This window comes from Leuresthes tenuis, unplaced genomic scaffold, assembly GCF_036924035.1.
Source record: "Leuresthes tenuis unplaced genomic scaffold, fLeuTen1.0.hap1 SCAF_6, whole genome shotgun sequence".
NCBI classification, from domain to species: Eukaryota; Metazoa; Chordata; class Actinopteri; order Atheriniformes; family Atherinopsidae; genus Leuresthes; species Leuresthes tenuis.
The window spans coordinates 11,612,752-11,631,036 of NW_027325360.1; the positions used below are offsets into that span (position 1 = coordinate 11,612,752).

Genomic DNA, 18,285 nt, shown 5'->3' on the forward strand with positions numbered 1-18,285 from the left:
GGGTCATTCTGCATGTTAACTCTCTATGCTGCTTTAAGCATATCTTCATGATAACACTTGCACTGTTAACTGAACTTTTGAGTGCTTTGACACAGTATTTTGTGCATTTTGGTACTCTAAGAAAATATCTGAACACTTCTGCTCCCATTTTTAAGTAACTGCTTTCGTATTCCCCCTGTGACTGGAAGACAGATGATGCAGTGAGCGGTCCAGAGGAAGAATGGCTGCAGGAGATAAGTATGAATCAGCACATCTTGTCCCTGCAGCAGCTCCAGCTCGGACTTCTGCTGCTCAGACTCTCTGACAAGCGGAAGTGACAGAGGATGTTCTGCTGTGATCACTGGATTTTGAAATCTTTGAGGAAATGATGAAGAGAGAAAAGCCGGACTGACAAGAAAGGGGAGTTTATTTGTCACACCTTTGAAAATGGGACACAGACTGAGCTCACAGCCTTCAGGCAAAGTACGTACAGGTCATCAGCAGCATCAGCAGAGCATTAACACACTCCCACACACGCACACACACACCTAATACAAATATAGGTTACACAACTCCAATGGCGTACCTTACTTCAAAGGAGAGAAATTCAAACTATCAGTTTTTAACCAAAACAATTATTCAAAAGGATCATGTTGTGGGAATTACGCAAACTGGAGGCCATGATGCATTTAATACAAGCACGGGGGAATTGTCTGTAAAGCAGTAAAAGTAAACCCACAGCGTTCAGCGGATGTGAGTAATGACAGCAGGCTAGCACATGCACCCTGTACGGCATGAACCCTCTGTTTGTGTCAGAGCTCCTCTCTCACAGTAAGCCAGTGCCAACAAGTGCATATCAGCTCAGACAGCACATTAAAAATGCTGGGAGAGAGTCTTTTGACCGTTAACATGAGAAAAAAAAAGTGTAATGCCTATGAAGAAATTAGGAGTGAAAGTTGCATTTCATTAAAAGACAAGTAAACGTGGGATCAATATAAGGGGAAAAGGAGCTTTATGGACGGAAACCTGGTGTTATGAATCTTATGACATACTCTCACACAACCAAACACGCAATCGCATAATAAAAAACAACAGCCACGTTCAAATGTAATCATCACAAAAAAACTAAATTTCTTTACAAAACATCTCGCAGCACATACCCTGACACTATATCCAAAAGGTTTAGCAATGCATTATAAATTAGATACACTGAGTATTATTTAAATTACAATTTTATATTATTCATGTTAGGACCACAGAGAAGGGCTCAAAATGGGCAAATCGATCATTTCAGAAAAAGAGAAAATCTCCAGGCAAACAGACGAAACAAAGCACCAAACCGAAGAGAAATGTAGAGCCAGAGTTGCCGCTAACACTTGATGTCCGAGACTGAAGGTCTCACTGTCGTTTGGGGGAGAGACCACAGATGGCGCCGCTGCACAGCTCCGCTGCAGTAGAGGTCACTGGTCTTTGTCGTGCATCTGCTGCTGCATCTTGTTCAGCATCTCCTGCATCCTCTTCAGCTGCAGACACAGAGGAAGATGGGTTGAACTGTCCACATCAGTATGTCCTGAATGACTCGCGTGTTAACATCGTGCAACAAACTGAAGTATGTTTATCATAAGATGCAAAAAGTATCCATAGTGAGAAAGAACTTAAATCATTGTGAATGTAAAAGTATGTCTTTTAAACACATTCATTGTGCAGAAATAATAAAACTCAGAGATGCATCAACACGTTAATTCATTCAGGATTCTGATAGAAATGTTGGATTTCAGCCTCAAACTGCAAATATAAAGCTACTCCATAACCCGGCAGTCTGTTGCTGTATTCATCATCACGTGATAACAGTTTTCTATAAACGAACATCTTACAGAATGAGATGACTCTACAACATGACACATATGTATCTATGGAAATGTAACACCTGTATTATATTTGTGGAATTCTTTGGAAAGTATGTGTAACTACTGTGAAAGTGTTTCACTTAAATTTCAAATTTTCAAGGCAATTCTACATATTTTCTTTACTTTTTTAGGCTGAAAAACATAAACCTGCACATTATACTCTTGCTCAGTATCACAATTTATTGATCATCTTGTACTTCAGATGATAGACTGCGTCATAATGTGACTTGACATATTAAATCAAACTGCACTATGTATCTCATTGTCATTTATTGTGTTGTTTTGCATCATCACAAAAGCTATTGTATTTCATTTAAACTTTTGTGTTTTACTCTGTTGTCTCATCTTGTGCTGTATCGTTTCATACTGTATCTATACATATGGTATTGTACTCCAGCAAGTGGCGACATGTTGTGTGAAATTGCACAGGAATGTATTGTGAAGAATCTTCATCTTTATGCCAGATCACAGGCTCATGAATCCTCTAAGATAAATTCCTCATGAAAAAACAAAAGTATCTCTAAAAGTTGCTTCTTACCTCCTCATCTTTCATTTTGATCAGCTTCTCAGTCTCCGCATCTGGAGTGGACAGCGGCAGGATGGGGATGGGACTCTCCATGCGGTTGTCCTGAGACAGTTTACTATGAGAGGAGGAAGAAGGTGAGAGGAGGAGTGAGATGGGAATCTGAAACCTGTAAATATCAGCTGCTAAGATTCTCACAGTTTAATCCGTTGCCTGACACTGTCACACACACAAACCTGGTCATCTCCTGTATGCACTGCGCTCTGTAGTTTTCATAGTGGACGTCACAGGTTACGTCTTTGAGGTCGTGCATGTGGGAACGAATCAGCATGTTCCTCAGTTTCACAAAGTCACAGTGTGACTGGTTTTCAACTGAGCACAGAAAGGTTTTCATTAATAATCTGGTTGCAACATGCATACTGTGTCTAAGTTTATATTCAGGCTGATGACAGCAGAACTGTGGACATACCTTCAACAATCCCCCACGGGTACAATCTTCCTCTCACTCTCTGTCCTCGTGCCTCCACAACTGTATTACTGCCAATCACAGCAAACGGAGTACACTCCTGCACACAGAGTATGTTATTTTGACCTCTATCTGACTGAGCATGGAGCATGACTGGAATTATTGTGAAGGGTAAAAGACAGTTTGTTGCTAATTGTCCTGCACTAACTTTCACAACAGATGTGCCACAACCCAACATCTATCACCTCTGCGCTGCTGCTCTACTTCAGTTTAAGAGCAAAACAAATGTTTAGGAGGCAGTTTCAAAATTTCAAACAAATGTTTTTTTGCTTCAGCATCATGGCACAAAATAGCTTCACATGTTCAGTGTTCTCTGAAGTTGATGTACTTCAAAACCCAAGAGCAAAGGTCTCGCTTCAGACAGAGTCTCTGCCAGCAGAACAGGTCATGACTTTCAACAACATTGCAAAACAGATGATCCAGCAAAGCGATCCACCTAAACAGATTGGAACCAAATTCCTTCAGTTACTTTTCCAATATGTGAGCCACTGTCTACGTTTGAGCAATTCTGCATGATGAGACAGCAACAGGGTACAAAACAGACAAAAAAACCCCTGAGAAATAATCTTGTCCCATCTGGCTGAGTCGTTTCAGGAACAGCATGGCATACTTTATGCAATGAAGAAAAGACAAATAAGCTGTGAGCACTTTTCAACAGAGCTACTCCCCAGCAAACAATAAGTCTCTTTGTCTGACTTAGTAAAGTTTACAGATTATCCAAGGGAACTGATTTTGTGATTAGACACATTCTTGTGGGGCATTTTCAGTGCTTTGAGGAGGAAAAACAAAACTTCTTTCACCTCCGTTTGACTGAGAATGACGGATAAGAGTTACAGACAGACGTAGATTTTTGCTGCATAAAACTGAAGCTGTCTGTATGCATAAATGACGCCACTAACAGACAACTCATAAGATACAAAATCTCTTTTCAAAAGTGTCCTGGCCAAGACAGGCAGCAGTTCAGATTAGGAGAAATACCACAATACCAACTAACACTGTACACTAAATAATATAAACATGTAGATATGATATAAAGGAACTATATAAACTAAACTATCACAATCGCAAACATAAAAAAAGCTGAAGTCATTGCAGGCCAAACAAGGAAAGAGTGGTCAACTATAACATTCAAAACCGGGCATATTTGACTACAGTTTGTTTAAAATTTGCATTAATTTGTTTTATGAAACCAGCTCGGAAAGATATTGCAGCTGCAACCAAGCAGAATAAGTTATATATTTAAATGCCGCTTCCCTCATATTATATATCTAGAACTGGCAAAACCCAAATCTAAGGTTCAATTCATAGCCCTTTGAAAGGGATTCAACTGCATGTGACAATCTTCCAAAACGAACGTATGCTCAGTCATGCACACTTGGTTTGAGCAAGTGGAGCTGAGAAACAAACATTTCAACTGGCTGCATGATTAAAACTGAGCAAACTCCATTCACAAGGAAGTAAATAATAATGAGTGGAAAGCTTAATGAAAAACAATAAGTGGACCAATGAGGATTTTTTTAAAGCAACTGTACATCTAACAGGAACTTTTAAATCAAATACAGAAGATATGATTCGATCGGTTTTCATTGGACCCACTATAGTGTATTAAGAAAAAAAAAAGATCAAATCAGTGGGAGTCAAATATGTGTAATAAGCCGAACCTGTGACAAAAAGTTCAAATGCATCCGCTAACATTGAGTAAGTGAATGATCCAAACAGGGGCCTTCACCTTAAGCTCTTTGTCAAGTTGTTTAAACTCTTCATCCTCATCTGAGTCACATTCAGGGAACTGGTACACTTTGATGCCAAACTTGTCTATTTCCTCTCGTATCTGAATGAGAGCAGAAGCATAAACAGTCAAAAAGTACAGTCAACATCCTGCAAAGCAAACTGTGGAGCTTTGACTCACTCTGTCTTTAAGCTTCTTTATCTCGTTGGGCGTGAGGCAGTCGGCTTTCGCTATGAGAGGAATTATGTTCACTTTTTCATGCAGAGCCTTCATGAACTCGACATCCACCGGACGCAGTCTGCGGGGAGAAATCCAGAGTGAGGGGCACACTGATGTAAACATATCAAAATCTCTGTAATGATGCATAATTTTGTGGTCATAGGCTTGAAACTGTGGTGTGTGTGTGTGTATTACCCGTGTCCAAATGGAGGTATGAAGTAGAGGCAGCAATGGACTCTGTTGTCCTGGATGTTCTTTCTGTTCAGCCCGCTCTCGTCCCTGAAGTATTGCTCAAACTGCTGATCAATGTAGTCTGTGATCGGCTTCCAGCTACAACACATACATACACACAAGTTCATAAGCAGCTCCACCATGTAACGTAGAAATCAAACCAATAGTCGGAATGAGGCTTAAGGCGGGCTGACTTTGCTGCTCACCACTCATTATTGTTGACGGCGTCCCCGAACCCTGGTGTGTCTACAATGGTCAGCTTGAGCTTTACTCCTTTCTCCTCGATGTCTACAGTGTGTTTGATTATCTCCACGGTTTGGTTTATGCGCTCTGCGAAGCATCAACACAAAAAGGATGAAGGACAGAAACTTACATGGAGGAAAATGAGCTGAAACAGATCGAGGAGAAAGTGAATTAAGGCTCTTCTGGTTTAGATTTATTGATTTTGTAATTAAAATTTAGACAGGCTTTAGACAGGCATCAACCACCTGACATGTTGATGATAATATAGATTTTATTCTGAGCCTTGTTTAACAGGTTTCACAAACTTTGTGAGACCGACATGTTTCAAACTCATCAAACTGAAGTCTAAACACAGAAAGTTTAACTCCAGAGCAACATTCTGTGACAATAAACAGCATGAAGGCTCACCCTCAGCATTCAGTAGCTTCCTGTCTTTGTAGAGGTCTGTGAGGAAGAGGCTGTTGACCAGAGTCGATTTTCCCATCCCAGACTCTCCTGCATATAACAAGATATGAACGTATATCTAAAAACATTAACAAAAACACACAGGTCTTCAAAAAACGGCGTGGCCACATAGCTGGAATTATCATGTAGCCCAATGATATCTATGATGACAGAATTAATGTTAGAAAAAACCGCCTAAACTGACCATAAGGATCCACTCTGAGACAGCCCCAACAAAAACTGAACAGAATAACCTTCATGAAGCCAGATTAAACAACAATAAATAAAGCCTGGCTAATAAACTGGCAACGGTGTGACAGTTAGTGAAGATTTCTACATGTTCATGTCCTCGGTCAGAGTCTGACCTGCAACCATCAGCGTGAAGTCGAAGCCCTTCTTCACGGACTTCCTGTGAACCTGGTTGGGCAGCGTTGCAAAGCCCACATACTGTTTCTCCTGAAACAGAAAAAAAGGAGAAGAAGTAGATGGAGTTTCATTTTAAACCGTGGCTTATGAGATACGGCCGTTGCCATCATTCATTTCTCTGAAAATTGCTTTTGTGCTAAAACAGTCTCAAAATGAAATAACTGACTGAAAGACAATAATTTGACAAGAAAAACTAAAAGTTTTAAATAATTTTCAATCAGAAGAAGAGAAGAATTGACAAGTTGCAATTATGCAAGTGTGAGGATTTGTTGCTTTTTTCTTCTAATAAGACTGGAAAGAACAATTTACAGCTATTGGGTTGCAGGAAGCTGTTACAGGACTTTTCCTAGATTTTCTGAAAGTTATGGGCAAAATGTTGAACCAGTAAAGGGAAAAAGGATTGGCAGACTAACCAAGAATAAAAATATCTGTTCATTATAGCCCTAAATTACAGTCTTGAGAAACTATCTAATTGTTTGGTTGGTTAAGAGCGAGAGAAGAAAGGTGAATGTATCAGTCTCCTAAAACCTGCAGTGATGTCTTAAAATTGTTTTCTTTGGTCATTAGTGTTAAGCCAAAATATTCAGTTCACACTTAGAAACAAGACAAGGGCATTTTTGTATGCACAAATGTTATGCTACATTTATGTGAGGGAAATATTCTACTTTTAAGAGCCAGTTCCATAATTATAGGTGCAGAATTGTATAAAAAATACACAATAAAAACATCAGGTAATTCTGATATAAGTTAATATTAAAAAAAATGGGGGGCGCTAACTTGGATTGAGGGAAGAGTTATAATAACCAGCAGCAAATAAAGAAAAAGAAAACCAACTCATCATTGATATTTATGTTTTTTCTGAAATGATCATTTTGCATCATTTACAACTTAGTAATGCACTAATGCTGCTATTAAATTCACACAAAACCTGAAAATCAGCTTAAATTTCTGAAGTTGCTTCAACTTACACAATATTTCTATACACAAGAAAATGGAAACTCAAAAAGCAGGTGCACAACGGCTAAATTCCTGACATTATCCAAAGAGCTTAAGTAGAAGAAAACTGAACTTCCTCTGTGGTTCTTGTCATTGTTTTGAGTTTTGACAGACTCAAATCACACCTCATGAATACAGACAGGGATTTATTCAGGTGTGCCACTCATGCTTACAGTTTCTGTCTAAGCACAATGGAATGTCACCCAATTAATGGAGTTGTGTTGCTCAATCTGTTAGCTGCACAGTTCTGAGAACATTTTCATCCTTTTGTGTCTCTGTTGGTCTTTCAAAGTCTACGAAAGACAACATTTCTAACCTGTTAAAGTCCCGTAGATGCTAAAAGATATATGTTTCACATTTGTAGATCGTTAATTCTATGTGGAGCAGCAAGTAAAAATAAAGCTTGCCGTGTCTTATAAAGGATTAAATGTAACACAGTGGCTTACTTTTAAAAGTTTAGTAACAGGGTTTCTTATTAACAGGTTGCTAATTCATTTAATGTAATTGGACTAATTTAATAATTGTTTTTGGTCCTTAGTAAGACTTAGTAAGATCAAAAAGTCAAACAGCCACCAAATAACTAGGAGGATCTTTAACGTGAAGACAAAATGGACCTGACAGCCTCTGCTACAATAAAATTACCACAACAGACAGAAAATCTACAACTGCATGGAAAAACACGTGCAGAGCATTCCTCTCAGAGTAGCTGAGAATAACCAGCGACTCAGACTTTCCACTAAATCTCTCACAGAAGCACAAAGAGCACCACAGGATACCAGTCGCTCACTGTGTCGGACAGTAGCTTTTGCTCTCGCTGCATGAGGCAGAACGTCATCTTTATCTCACAGCACTACATGGTGACATGTGTAGTTATGAACACACACCCGAGGCCTGCAGAGAGCATTCACACACGGACAGAAGCTACATTCAGAAGACCTGAAAAGCTCTTTTTTACTAACCAAACACATGAGCCAAACGCACAGTGAGTGTTCTCATACGCTGTCATAACTTGTCACGGGCATTTCCGATAGACCCCTCGGGTGAGGATTGCATTTATGAAAACATACACACTCACATTTGCATAAAATTTTAAAAAAAAGTCACAGGCAAAAGAGCCAGAAAGACAAACTGCTGATTAAGCTGCAGATAAATCAGTCACAGCAGTAGCGCTGACACTGTAAAAATATCACAAGTAGAAACAGAGCTCAACTCAGAAATGCAATACCAGCAAAACGGTGTTGACATTGAGTCCACAGGTGTAAGGGCTTCCTGTTTAAACCAATGCTGAGCTCACTGCCATTATAGCTCTTTGCATAAGTGTATAAATTCTTGATGTTTCTCTTCACTTTTTGCCAAGTCTGCCCACATTTCTTCCCACACATCCAACTCTTTACCTTCTGTCTGGCCGTTCTCACTCGTGGGCACAGAAGTCGTTCCACCAGTTTTTCTTGAAGCATGATGGCATCCATCCCAAACCACTCAGACACTGCTGGACCAAAATAGCCTCTCAGAAAGTAAAAAAACAGCCCAGCAGGGAATGGGGAAAAGCAAATGTGAACACTAAAGACTTCAATAAACTCGTCTCTCCCTTCCTGTTCGCTCTCTTTAAAAATGTTCCTCCTATTCCCCCTCTTCTTCCTTTTGTTTTTCCCAGCCCCTCTTGTTTGTTTAATTCTTTCTATCCTCTGCCCTACAGCGGTCCGACTCTCCCTGTTCAGACAGGTATGGAGGAATTCTCACTGCGAGAAGGGCGCAAGCGGAGAGAGGGAGTAAGAGAGAGGTGGCAATTTGAGGGAGGAAACAAGGGAGGGATGGAAGAGGAGAAGGTCTAAAAGAAACTCATTCATTCAGCCTGTATTCCCTCCCCCAGCTTAAACGGCTGAAAAATACATCTCTACACTCAGAGGAATTACCACCAGCTCACACTGAAAGAAAGTAGATGCTTTGCATTGTTGTTCTCAGAGTTGAAGAAGTGAAACACAGAGGATCTTGCTTTTTACAAGTAACAACTTCAGCACAAACAATAACCCCACAAACACAGCAAGTCTCGACACATTCAGTGAGATTATCAGTCAATCAAGTTAATCAACTTGTCAGTCAATCTTCGCAGTGCTCTGTGTATGTTTGTGTGTGCTGACCTGTGCTCCAAATGGAGAACAGGTTCTCTTTTTGTTTTAATTTCACGTACTGCATCAGAAGCTTCGTTCTACATCCAAACTCTTCCTGAAGTCAAACTATAGAATGGACAGCAGAAATTTAATGTAAGAAGCACCGTGAAAGTGCTAATCTTGCAAAAACCGGCTTCTAACAAAAATTGATCCAAGGAGCAGATACTGAATGTTTTATTGTAATTGTTGGTCAAAGCATAGACTGTTAGAATAGTTCAGAGTCAGGGTCTCTAATCATGTCCTGACACAGGACATAAAGCTGAGCAATCATGGCATGAAAGTTCTGCAACATAAATTTGCACCATCGATTTGTACTTTCATCTCTATCTTTTTTTCAACAGCCGATATTTTGTCTGCTGTTAAAATGAAACCAATCTGAGAAGTTCAGAGAAGAACTGTTTCTCAGGTGAAACTGCAAACAACTCCCAGACAACAGAAACTTTACGAAGGGCCCGACATAGACACTACTTTCACAAGCTAAAAAAGGCTGAGAGCCACTGGATGACCAGCTGCCTCATCAGAGAACAGAGGAGCTCAGATTACAACGCACGAGGACTTTCTCTGGAAAAGGACGCCTTTATGGCAGTCATTTTTTAATTAGCACTGCTTTATGAAAGTTTTAAATATCATACGTTGAAACTTTAAAGTGTAGGATGCAGTGAAAAAGCTGATTACACACAGCCTCAACCTCCCTTCCCAAGCGTGTCTCAAAAACTGCTGTGGACAGTAAACATGTGAAAAACATGGATGGCCACTGTTGGGTTTGTCTATTCTGGGGTAGAAACATAGCAAAGCGATACAAGCAAATGCTACTTGTCCCAGGGACTTTTTCTTGAGAACTAAGAAGGTTATTTCAAATTGTAGTTGTCTGAGATGGACTGGCAGAAATAAAACATAGCTGTTGTTGACCAATCAGATCTACACAGTGCTGCAAACATACGCTGGGAGTGTCAGGACTTTCATAATAGTTCTGGTACTTTCAGTTACAGGGGTACCAGTGGTAAGAAGGGAAAGTTCCCACACTCAAAACACTTGTGAGGGGGATGCTATGAAAGAGGTCTTGGGATATAAATTGCACTGTCAAAGGTAACACACAAAGCTAGGCTACATAACCACCCGTTATCAGCCTTATTACAAAGCTCTGCTTCGGGCTGTAGAGTCAAATTCATTGAGAGCTCATGAATAATCTGTATTATCTCTTATCAGCATCTCTTGTTAGGTTCTTATAAAGAAATTCTCTTATTATGTCAGCCGGAAAAGATGTGAGCAGGTAATGAGGACGTTGTGGCTTAAACGGCTGGTCTGGACCAGAAAAGAGCATGAAAAGTATCAGCGACGATGGTCAAAGAGTGAATTTGTGTAGTTATGTGGCTGAGGTGCATTTCAAGGCAGAGGTTTAACCTGATTGACTCCAGATGTGACGGCGTAGCGTGTGTGTGTATGTGCATTCAACGGGTGTGTCTGACTCACACCAGTGGGTAGCAGAACTTAAACATTCTTTGAAATAAAAGAAGCCGGACGTCTTTCCTGGAGCTGACACGCCCCGTGGTGATGCCACGTAAAGGACGTGATGGACTCACCCCACACCACAGGAGGGAGACAAAGGACTTAACCGGCACAAAAACGCTTATGCTTTGAGCTTTCTGACACCAGTAGAGTGAAGGAAAAAAATCTCGATGTTCTCGGCTGGGATGACGCTGGTGTGCAACATCACAGTTTCTCAAGAAAAAGAAAAGTAAGATTCTGGATGAAGAGTTTAGAGTTTAGATCTCGATAGACTGAGTGTGTGTGAAGTGCAATGAATGGAAGAAGTCTGAATGAAAGAAAAGAGCAGATGTTTTACAATAGCCCCCCCAACTAAACCCCCCATGGTCTGTCTTTCACTGTCGCCAGCTGTCCTTCTCTCCCATTCACACACACACACACACACACACACAAACATACATACACAAGCAGACAAACAAATTCAATTGTTCAGTCACACTTTTATTGTTTCAGGAAAAAGCCGACCACATATTCAAATAAACATCCCTCAACAATGAGAGAAGGAACAATGTTGTCCTGGAAGAACCTCTTCATTCAACATCTCAGTCCTGACTCTCAAATAACACTTCAGCACTTGTTAAACATCTAACTTAAAGATTATTTAAAGCAGGAACTAGATTTGAAACTTTGGATATTCATAAATACACCAGGCACATAAATACTGGTGTAATTTAAAAAAAAAACAACAACAACAATCCATCTAATTTCTTTACTCACTTAATCAAATTCAGGGTTGCAGGGGGGACTGGAGCCCATCCCAGCTGTCACTGGTGCCATTGGGCAAGAAGCGGTGTACACCCTGGACACGTGTAGGTCCAGGTCACTAGTCCACTCCCTCCTGGTAAAAACCAGGCTGTGAGCTGTGTGTGTGCTCTTGGCAGTCAGAGGGCCTACGATGCAGCCATGAAGAGCAGTGACCTTTACTGACGGCTCCTCCCAACCTACCCAACGACACTTTCACACCATTAGCCCTCAATGCTTCCTCTAATTTGTTGTCCGCAGACCGGAGACAGCAAGTGATGCAAAAGAGGGAGGTAAGTGGAGGTAAGAGGGGTGAGACAACGGGAGAAGGGAGGGAAAACAACATAAAGTTGGATCAACATAAACTCTCCCTCTAATGTTTCGTCTCAGTGGAGATGCAAATGCCTGCATGCGCTTGGCCCTTTAACATGCTAATCTGAAAGCATGTAATTGCTCAAGCACCATTGAAATTGCTTCACTGAGGGACATTTGGCCATTGTTGTCCAGTTTTAACATCTGCCCATTCAAAGACAAATGATGCTTGTGGGAGCATGGCGATGATCTTATATGGTTAAGAGGATTTGTTGAGGAGGGCTGAGGATCGTCTAAAATCACAGAGGAACTCCTGCTACAATTATTTTTCGGCACAATTATTTTTGTCAACAAATCCCAAAAAATTACCACAGTCAACAAGGAGCTGATTGTGTGTATTTGTGTCATCTGTTCCATAGAGTGATGTGAAACATCTATCAACCCATGTCATCATGGGTTGATAGATGTTTCAGACAGATCATTTCTGTAGGACATGATCCCATGTTCACAAATATATGTTCCATATATCCACAGCTACAAAATCTTAACTCATTCATTCACTCCAAACTTGAGAATGACTTATTTCATGCTCAGCCAGTTCACACTAAGCCCCCACCCCCCCAACTTTTTCCATCCCATGACAACTGAACAAACTCAATCTGCTAATGCTGATCATGTGATGCAGTCAAAGAGAAATAAAATAAATGGAACACAGATTGCTTAAATGAGCAAGTAGGATACAGTAAAATCCTAACATATTAATAACCTTGTGCTCATATTAATAAATACACCATGTCACTGTTTTCCACTTAAAAAGTAGCTTCATAATTGATTAATATGTTGTTTTTTACAATAAGAACAGTAATCTAGATTGTCCTCCTTCATTTCATTGGATTACTGCTTTAATTCCTAATATCTATTTCCAAGACATTTTTAATCCTAAACATATCAAGGCCAACCAAAAAAAGACTTTTTCTCAAAGACTTTTGCTATCTGGGTCAAGTGTCAGTCACTCTCTAAAAGCTTCTGAGAGCCGAGGCAGTGCTATAACCAAAATCAAGAGCAAAAGAACGACAAAAGGATGTAGTCAGTTTCAGGTATAAAACACACTTGAACACACACACTCAGCTGGATCACTGACATCCCATGCATGTTTGCTGCATGACAAAAAGAAAGTACGCACACATAAACACACTGCAGGGCATTAACTCAACAAACATCGAATATCAAAGAGGAGAAAACACACACAGACACTGATCTTAATGCTTTTAGGGTAGAAATTCATAATGTACTTCATACATTATGTGAACTGGCACGCAGATACAGTAGAATATATTCACGGTTTTATTTCCTCTTCAAAGTATTCATTCTCTGAAATCCCAAACAAGATGCCGCCTGCTTGTTGGGCAGCCATTTTAAACGTAGTGTTTGTTTGACAAAGAAAGTGTTTCCAAAAAATGTCAAGCAAAACTGTAGAAAGTGATGGCAATGATGTCTAGAAATTTGCTGTGGATTGTCAAATCATTGAGGAAACACTGTTAACCTGATTCTTTCATTTGAAGCCCAATACCAAGCTGGTTAACAAGTTAAACAAAGTGGTCACAGATAAAGTATACCAGTGCTGGACTCGGAGTTACTGAGCTCTTGCAGGAAATCCGTCAGCCTGAACCCCAACATCCGGAAACATTTCATATTTATGTTCACCTTTATCTCACAGAGGTTGTACTTACACTCGACTGAGTATAATTGGCCAGTTATTAGTGACATGAGCAGGCCAACCACTGTCCTCGTCGTGTTCTTTGGATGTGATAAACAATGTGTGTGTGAGTGTTGTTTTCTGCGTGTATCTAATGTACCAGACCTATCTGACCTAATAGAGACGCTTTATCTGACCCAGTTATTTTGTCTCGCTATGTCATCCTAAAGTCTTGGACCATTCAAGGACATATATTGCGTTGTATTTAGTTGTTATTTAGTAAAATACAGAATATGAATACATAATGTCTAAGAACAAAGACAATTATAACAAATACAAAGCTTCACTAAAGATTCTGGAGAGGCTGACACAGAAACTCTGACAGTGTCCAAAAGCTTGGAACAAAAGGATTTTTCAACCCCAAATCTGCTAAAAAAAATCAATTCTTTGACATTTTGGGTAAATATTCTGTTTTGCCTTCTGGCAAAATTAGATAAGAAGATCAATATCTCCTCACATCTGTCCATTAAATTCAAGGTCTGCAAATAGCCAGCAAATAGTTTAGCTTAGTATAGAGACTAGAATCAGGGAGCAGCTGACCAACTGTGACCAAAAACCCACCAACTAGCACAAAAGTTAAAATGTGCCATTTTACGGAGAGTTATGTGCTAATCTACTAATTGCAATCATTTGCTGAGCTGGTTGGCTGGCAACAACTCTGAACAAACACAAAGTTTGTCACATAACCCCAACACTAACATCGAGGTAGCTGTCTTTCCATTTGGCTGGAGAGGTCTGGAGAGATTTTGGTGGAAGTTGGGTGGATTTTGTATCATTTGGACCATCAGCAAGTTTCCCTTTGTTCCAGTCTTCAGACCAAGCTAAACCAACTGGTTTTCTACCATCTGATAAATAAATATTAAATAAAAAGTAATAGAAAAATAAATAAACGTATAAATGTTGATCACAGAAGAAACTCAAGGCTTCTCAGCACAGCTACTCACAGCAGGAGCTGCAGAGAACTCAAATCCTGCATAATACCCCACCCAACCCCCGAGAAACGCCTGTCCCTGCTCTGCAGCTGGTCCTCGATGAGTCCCATCTGCGTCAACGAGTGTGTTTGTGCGTTTAAAGACAGGGGGAGGAAGCAGGAGGGGGACTGAAGCAGGGGATAGAGAGGAGAGCTGAGAGTATCTGAAGTGAAGTAAGACAGATGTAAGGGTGCAGGTGCTTCTGACTCAACACATGCAAACTGCTCCAGGGAGAAGTCCAACTCATGTGACGTGTTACTGGACATTCCAGAAAGAGATGACAATGAGGCGTAGTAATGTAGATACACTCTTCTCTTTTTCTAAAGGTGGAGAATGTGTAACGAATAAGGTCTGGACTTTCTCCACAGCTGCTTGTTGACACATGCACTTCAGAATACTCCAGAAGGGCTTCTGGGTGGATCGAGGCAGGACACGATGCAGAAAGGACACGGTGGAAGTCGCACTGTTCCGTTTAAAGCAAATCGATATCACTACAGAGTAGTGCCTCATTCGAAAGCAGTATTCGCCGTCTTCAGCAACTTGATCGATTTTCAATGTGGATCCAGGGTTTTGTTTGCATTTAAATATCATCTGGATCAATCCAAAAACACAAACTTGTCTCACAAGACTGTAAAAATCTGTCACATATCAGACATTTACAATGTGATCCTCAGCACATTTTAGAAAAGCACTAACGATGATGACAACAGAGGATGAGCTCCTCTTCGGGACAGATAAATGAGAAATAATGCTTCTTCCTTATTGAGATTTGAGAAAGACACATTTTCAAATGTACGCTCAGAGGTTACTGTGTTAAGACTATTTGCAGCTTAGGTTCACATGTTTTTTGCGGATATTTTTGTCTTAATTTTGACACAATAACTTGTTGTTTGACAACTACTAATGAAACTTGTAGTGAAACTGGTTAATTATCTGTTGTCTGCAATAAGTAGTGAATGTTAAGCATCCAAATTTAAGGAAAAAAAGCTCTCAAGGAGAAGGAAGATTGAACCTTGTGGTGGGAATATTTTACTTACTAGCATTCATGTGTGTAAATGCTTTGAAATGAATGCAGAAAATTTATACCAAAAGATTTTACAGTATTTATTCTTTTTTTTTTTTTTTTTTTTACTGTCTTTGTGAATCACTATACGGGTGGCATCTTTCAGAGGGCTGCCGATAAGACAGTGGCTGATTTTCTCTGTGTAATCTGCGATAGAAAAATGTTCGGCTAATATCCGCCCACACACAGAATAATCACCACGCTGGATTGTGGGTAGGTCAGATGGCGTCTGCTGCTCTCTCATATAGGAGAAGTGTCAAAAATGTGTTTAAAAAAAAAAAAAAAGACAGTTTCCTGGCAACGCAGTATGACAGCTAAGGAACTGATGAGAGCTTTTAGGATGTGAGTGAATCAGAAGAAAAAGAAGGACGGGGTGTCCTCTAAAAACACTGATGCTGGATTTACTATCAGTCAGAATTCTCTCAGTAGTTATGATCTCAGCATTCGGTCAGCTATACTGATTGTGATTTCTGTTTTCCAGCCTACCTCCTCCTTCTGTTGCTCTGCAACCAAAGTTGTTCACAGTTGTGATATTTTTATCAATGTTCCCAGAAAGGTCAGAAGCATGCAGAGCATGTGGGGGAGACAGCCAGCAGCTAAACTCACAAGGTGTAAAAACTGTGTAGTAATCTAAATATTACACTCAATGAATCATGCTGAATCTGACTTGTGTGATTTTTTTTTGTACAAGGAGAACAATATTTACTTAAATTGCAGTTTCTGCTAATAGTGAGAGAAGAAAAACAACTCTGCTACGGAACAAATAAAAGGCTAAATACCTCAGAATCAAGAAACAAAGGTGCAAAAATTAGGGCTCAAATAGTTTCAAGTGTACTTTGACGCAAGGAGATTTTACTTTAAGTCTTACGGCAATATCTCTAACCTCCCAAAAACATTACTTTAAGTTACAGTTAATGTTGTCCAAAGGAGCAGGAAGTGCTGGAAAGCGCCAAAGAACGTTTAATCTAGTGCTGTACTTGGGTACAGTTTTGTACTTCCTCCTCACTGCAAGTCGGAGGTAAATTTTCTACTTTCCATCCAATTACAGTAAACAGTTTTGGGTACTGGCTACTTCAAAATCAATATTTCATACAGTGGATCATTTAAAAAGCTAGAATGCAGAATGAAAATGGATGTTTTAAAATACAACACATGCCATGTGTATCTGTTAATAAAAAGCTTAAATCCATGCTCATTATTTCAGGTTCTGGATTCAGTTTCTCAAATCTTGGGACTTTTTGCTGCTACAGTCTAATATTTATCAATAAAATGAGATATCAAAGCACACATCTCATGCAAATACATCCCTGACTATATGCTAACAGGAAGAGGGGGAGGAGGAAGGCCCGGGGTCACCAGAGACCCGACCTTCTCTGAAGGCTCCTGATGCAGCTGTTTTTCTCGGATGAACAATGGTCAGCAAGGGTTCACTAAATACTACCAGCAGCCGCGGCTGTACTCATGAATTGTGTTACTGTAACATTCGCAAGTTGGTAAATCCATCTGTCGACAAACCAAAAATCGTTGATAATTCTGCAGGCAGCAGAAAGAAGGAGAGGATGAAGAGGGAGGATGCTGCGCTACGGGTACCATTGTTGGTTGGCTGCTCGCCTCTGCCTGCTCCACATACGCGTCTAAAAATGAGATGCAACCCCCCTCCGCCTGTCAGTCTGTGGATCAGCGCTCAGCCTGCGATGGCACGGCTGTCCTCCGTGTATCGTGCACTTACAAATATAGCCTGAAGTGGCAAAACGCGCACATCGACCAGAGAGCAATGCCAAGAAATGAGATTCTGCCTCAACTGCGATGCGAGTATAATCTCTGGCAATACCCGACAATAAATATAAATATCACTATAAATTAAATACATTAAATGGCGTTTCATACCTCAACGCCGTCCTCTTTTGGCCATCACAGGATGGATGAGGAGGCAGCGCAGGTGCAGGGATGCAGCGCAACGCCCAAGGAGAGACAAAAATACAGCAATCATCGCATTGATCCTTAATAAATAACTGCGAATAACCCAAAAGCAATCACGCTCACCTGTTTTAACCGGGATGCGACTTTTGTACCTGATGTTGGTCGTCATGTTTGACCGCTCTCCTCCCTCGATTTCACTGAAGCGTCGGTTCACCCTCGCCTCGCCTCCAAAACCCAGCACAGACAGTAGGAGGGCGGGCTGAGCTGACAGAAGAAAACCCCTCCTCCTCTCAGACTGCCAGTCACACTGCAGTTCCCCACCAGCAGGGGGTCCTACAGGACGCGAACCAGCAACCCCACTGACTCCAGTGTCCCACTTCAGATTAAACCGTGACAAAAGTAGAAATTAGTTGCCTGTTTTGGAGGAAGATTTTCGAGCTACGTTTGTTTCAGATATATGAATTTTTTTAAGAGAGCATCTCTTTGATATTTAATTACAACTGACGTCACAGTTAAATCTAATCACTCGACCCAACACACACAAAAAAACCAATGAATTATTCACACACAGACCAGAAAAAAAGCC

General features: G+C 40.4%; 1 protein-coding gene across 6 annotated transcripts; it reads right to left on the reverse strand.

Moving 5' to 3' along the window:
• Window positions 1-388: 388 nt before the first annotated feature.
• On the reverse strand, window positions 389-17,959 carry septin5a (septin 5a). 6 transcript variants are annotated; one of them, XM_072387589.1, is made up of 12 exons: window positions 17,823-17,959; window positions 17,667-17,680; window positions 6,167-6,257; window positions 5,766-5,852; window positions 5,321-5,444; window positions 5,079-5,213; window positions 4,845-4,962; window positions 4,665-4,766; window positions 2,879-2,975; window positions 2,646-2,781; window positions 2,425-2,527; window positions 389-1,502 (listed from the first exon to the last, which is right to left on the reverse strand). In XM_072387589.1, the coding sequence occupies exons 1-12, from the start codon at window positions 17,866-17,868 to the stop codon at window positions 1,440-1,442; spliced, it is 1,116 nt and encodes a 371-aa protein (XP_072243690.1). In that variant the 5' UTR covers window positions 17,869-17,959; the 3' UTR covers window positions 389-1,439. The 6 variants fall into 6 exon arrangements, with proteins under 6 accessions (XP_072243690.1, XP_072243694.1, XP_072243689.1 ...); XM_072387593.1 differs by lacking the exon at window positions 17,667-17,680 and having other exon boundaries at window positions 17,852-17,873; XM_072387588.1 differs by lacking the exons at window positions 17,667-17,680; window positions 17,823-17,959 and adding an exon at window positions 8,618-9,230.
• Between the last annotated feature and the right edge of the window lie 326 nt (window positions 17,960-18,285).

What these genes read in the sequence shown, in the direction of transcription:
- septin5a (XM_072387588.1), bottom strand. Translation starts at nt 8,692, where the DNA reads ATGGATGCCATCATGCTTCAAGAAAAACTGGTGGAACGACTTCTGTGC. An exon ending in TGCATACAGGAGATGACCAG is followed by an intron (nt 2,528 to 2,645) that starts GTTTGTGTGTGT and finishes CTCCTCTCATAG; the next exon opens with TAAACTGTCTCAGGACAACC. An exon ending in TCAAAATGAAAGATGAGGAG is followed by an intron (nt 1,503 to 2,424) that starts GTAAGAAGCAAC and finishes CTGTGTCTGCAG; the next exon opens with CTGAAGAGGATGCAGGAGAT.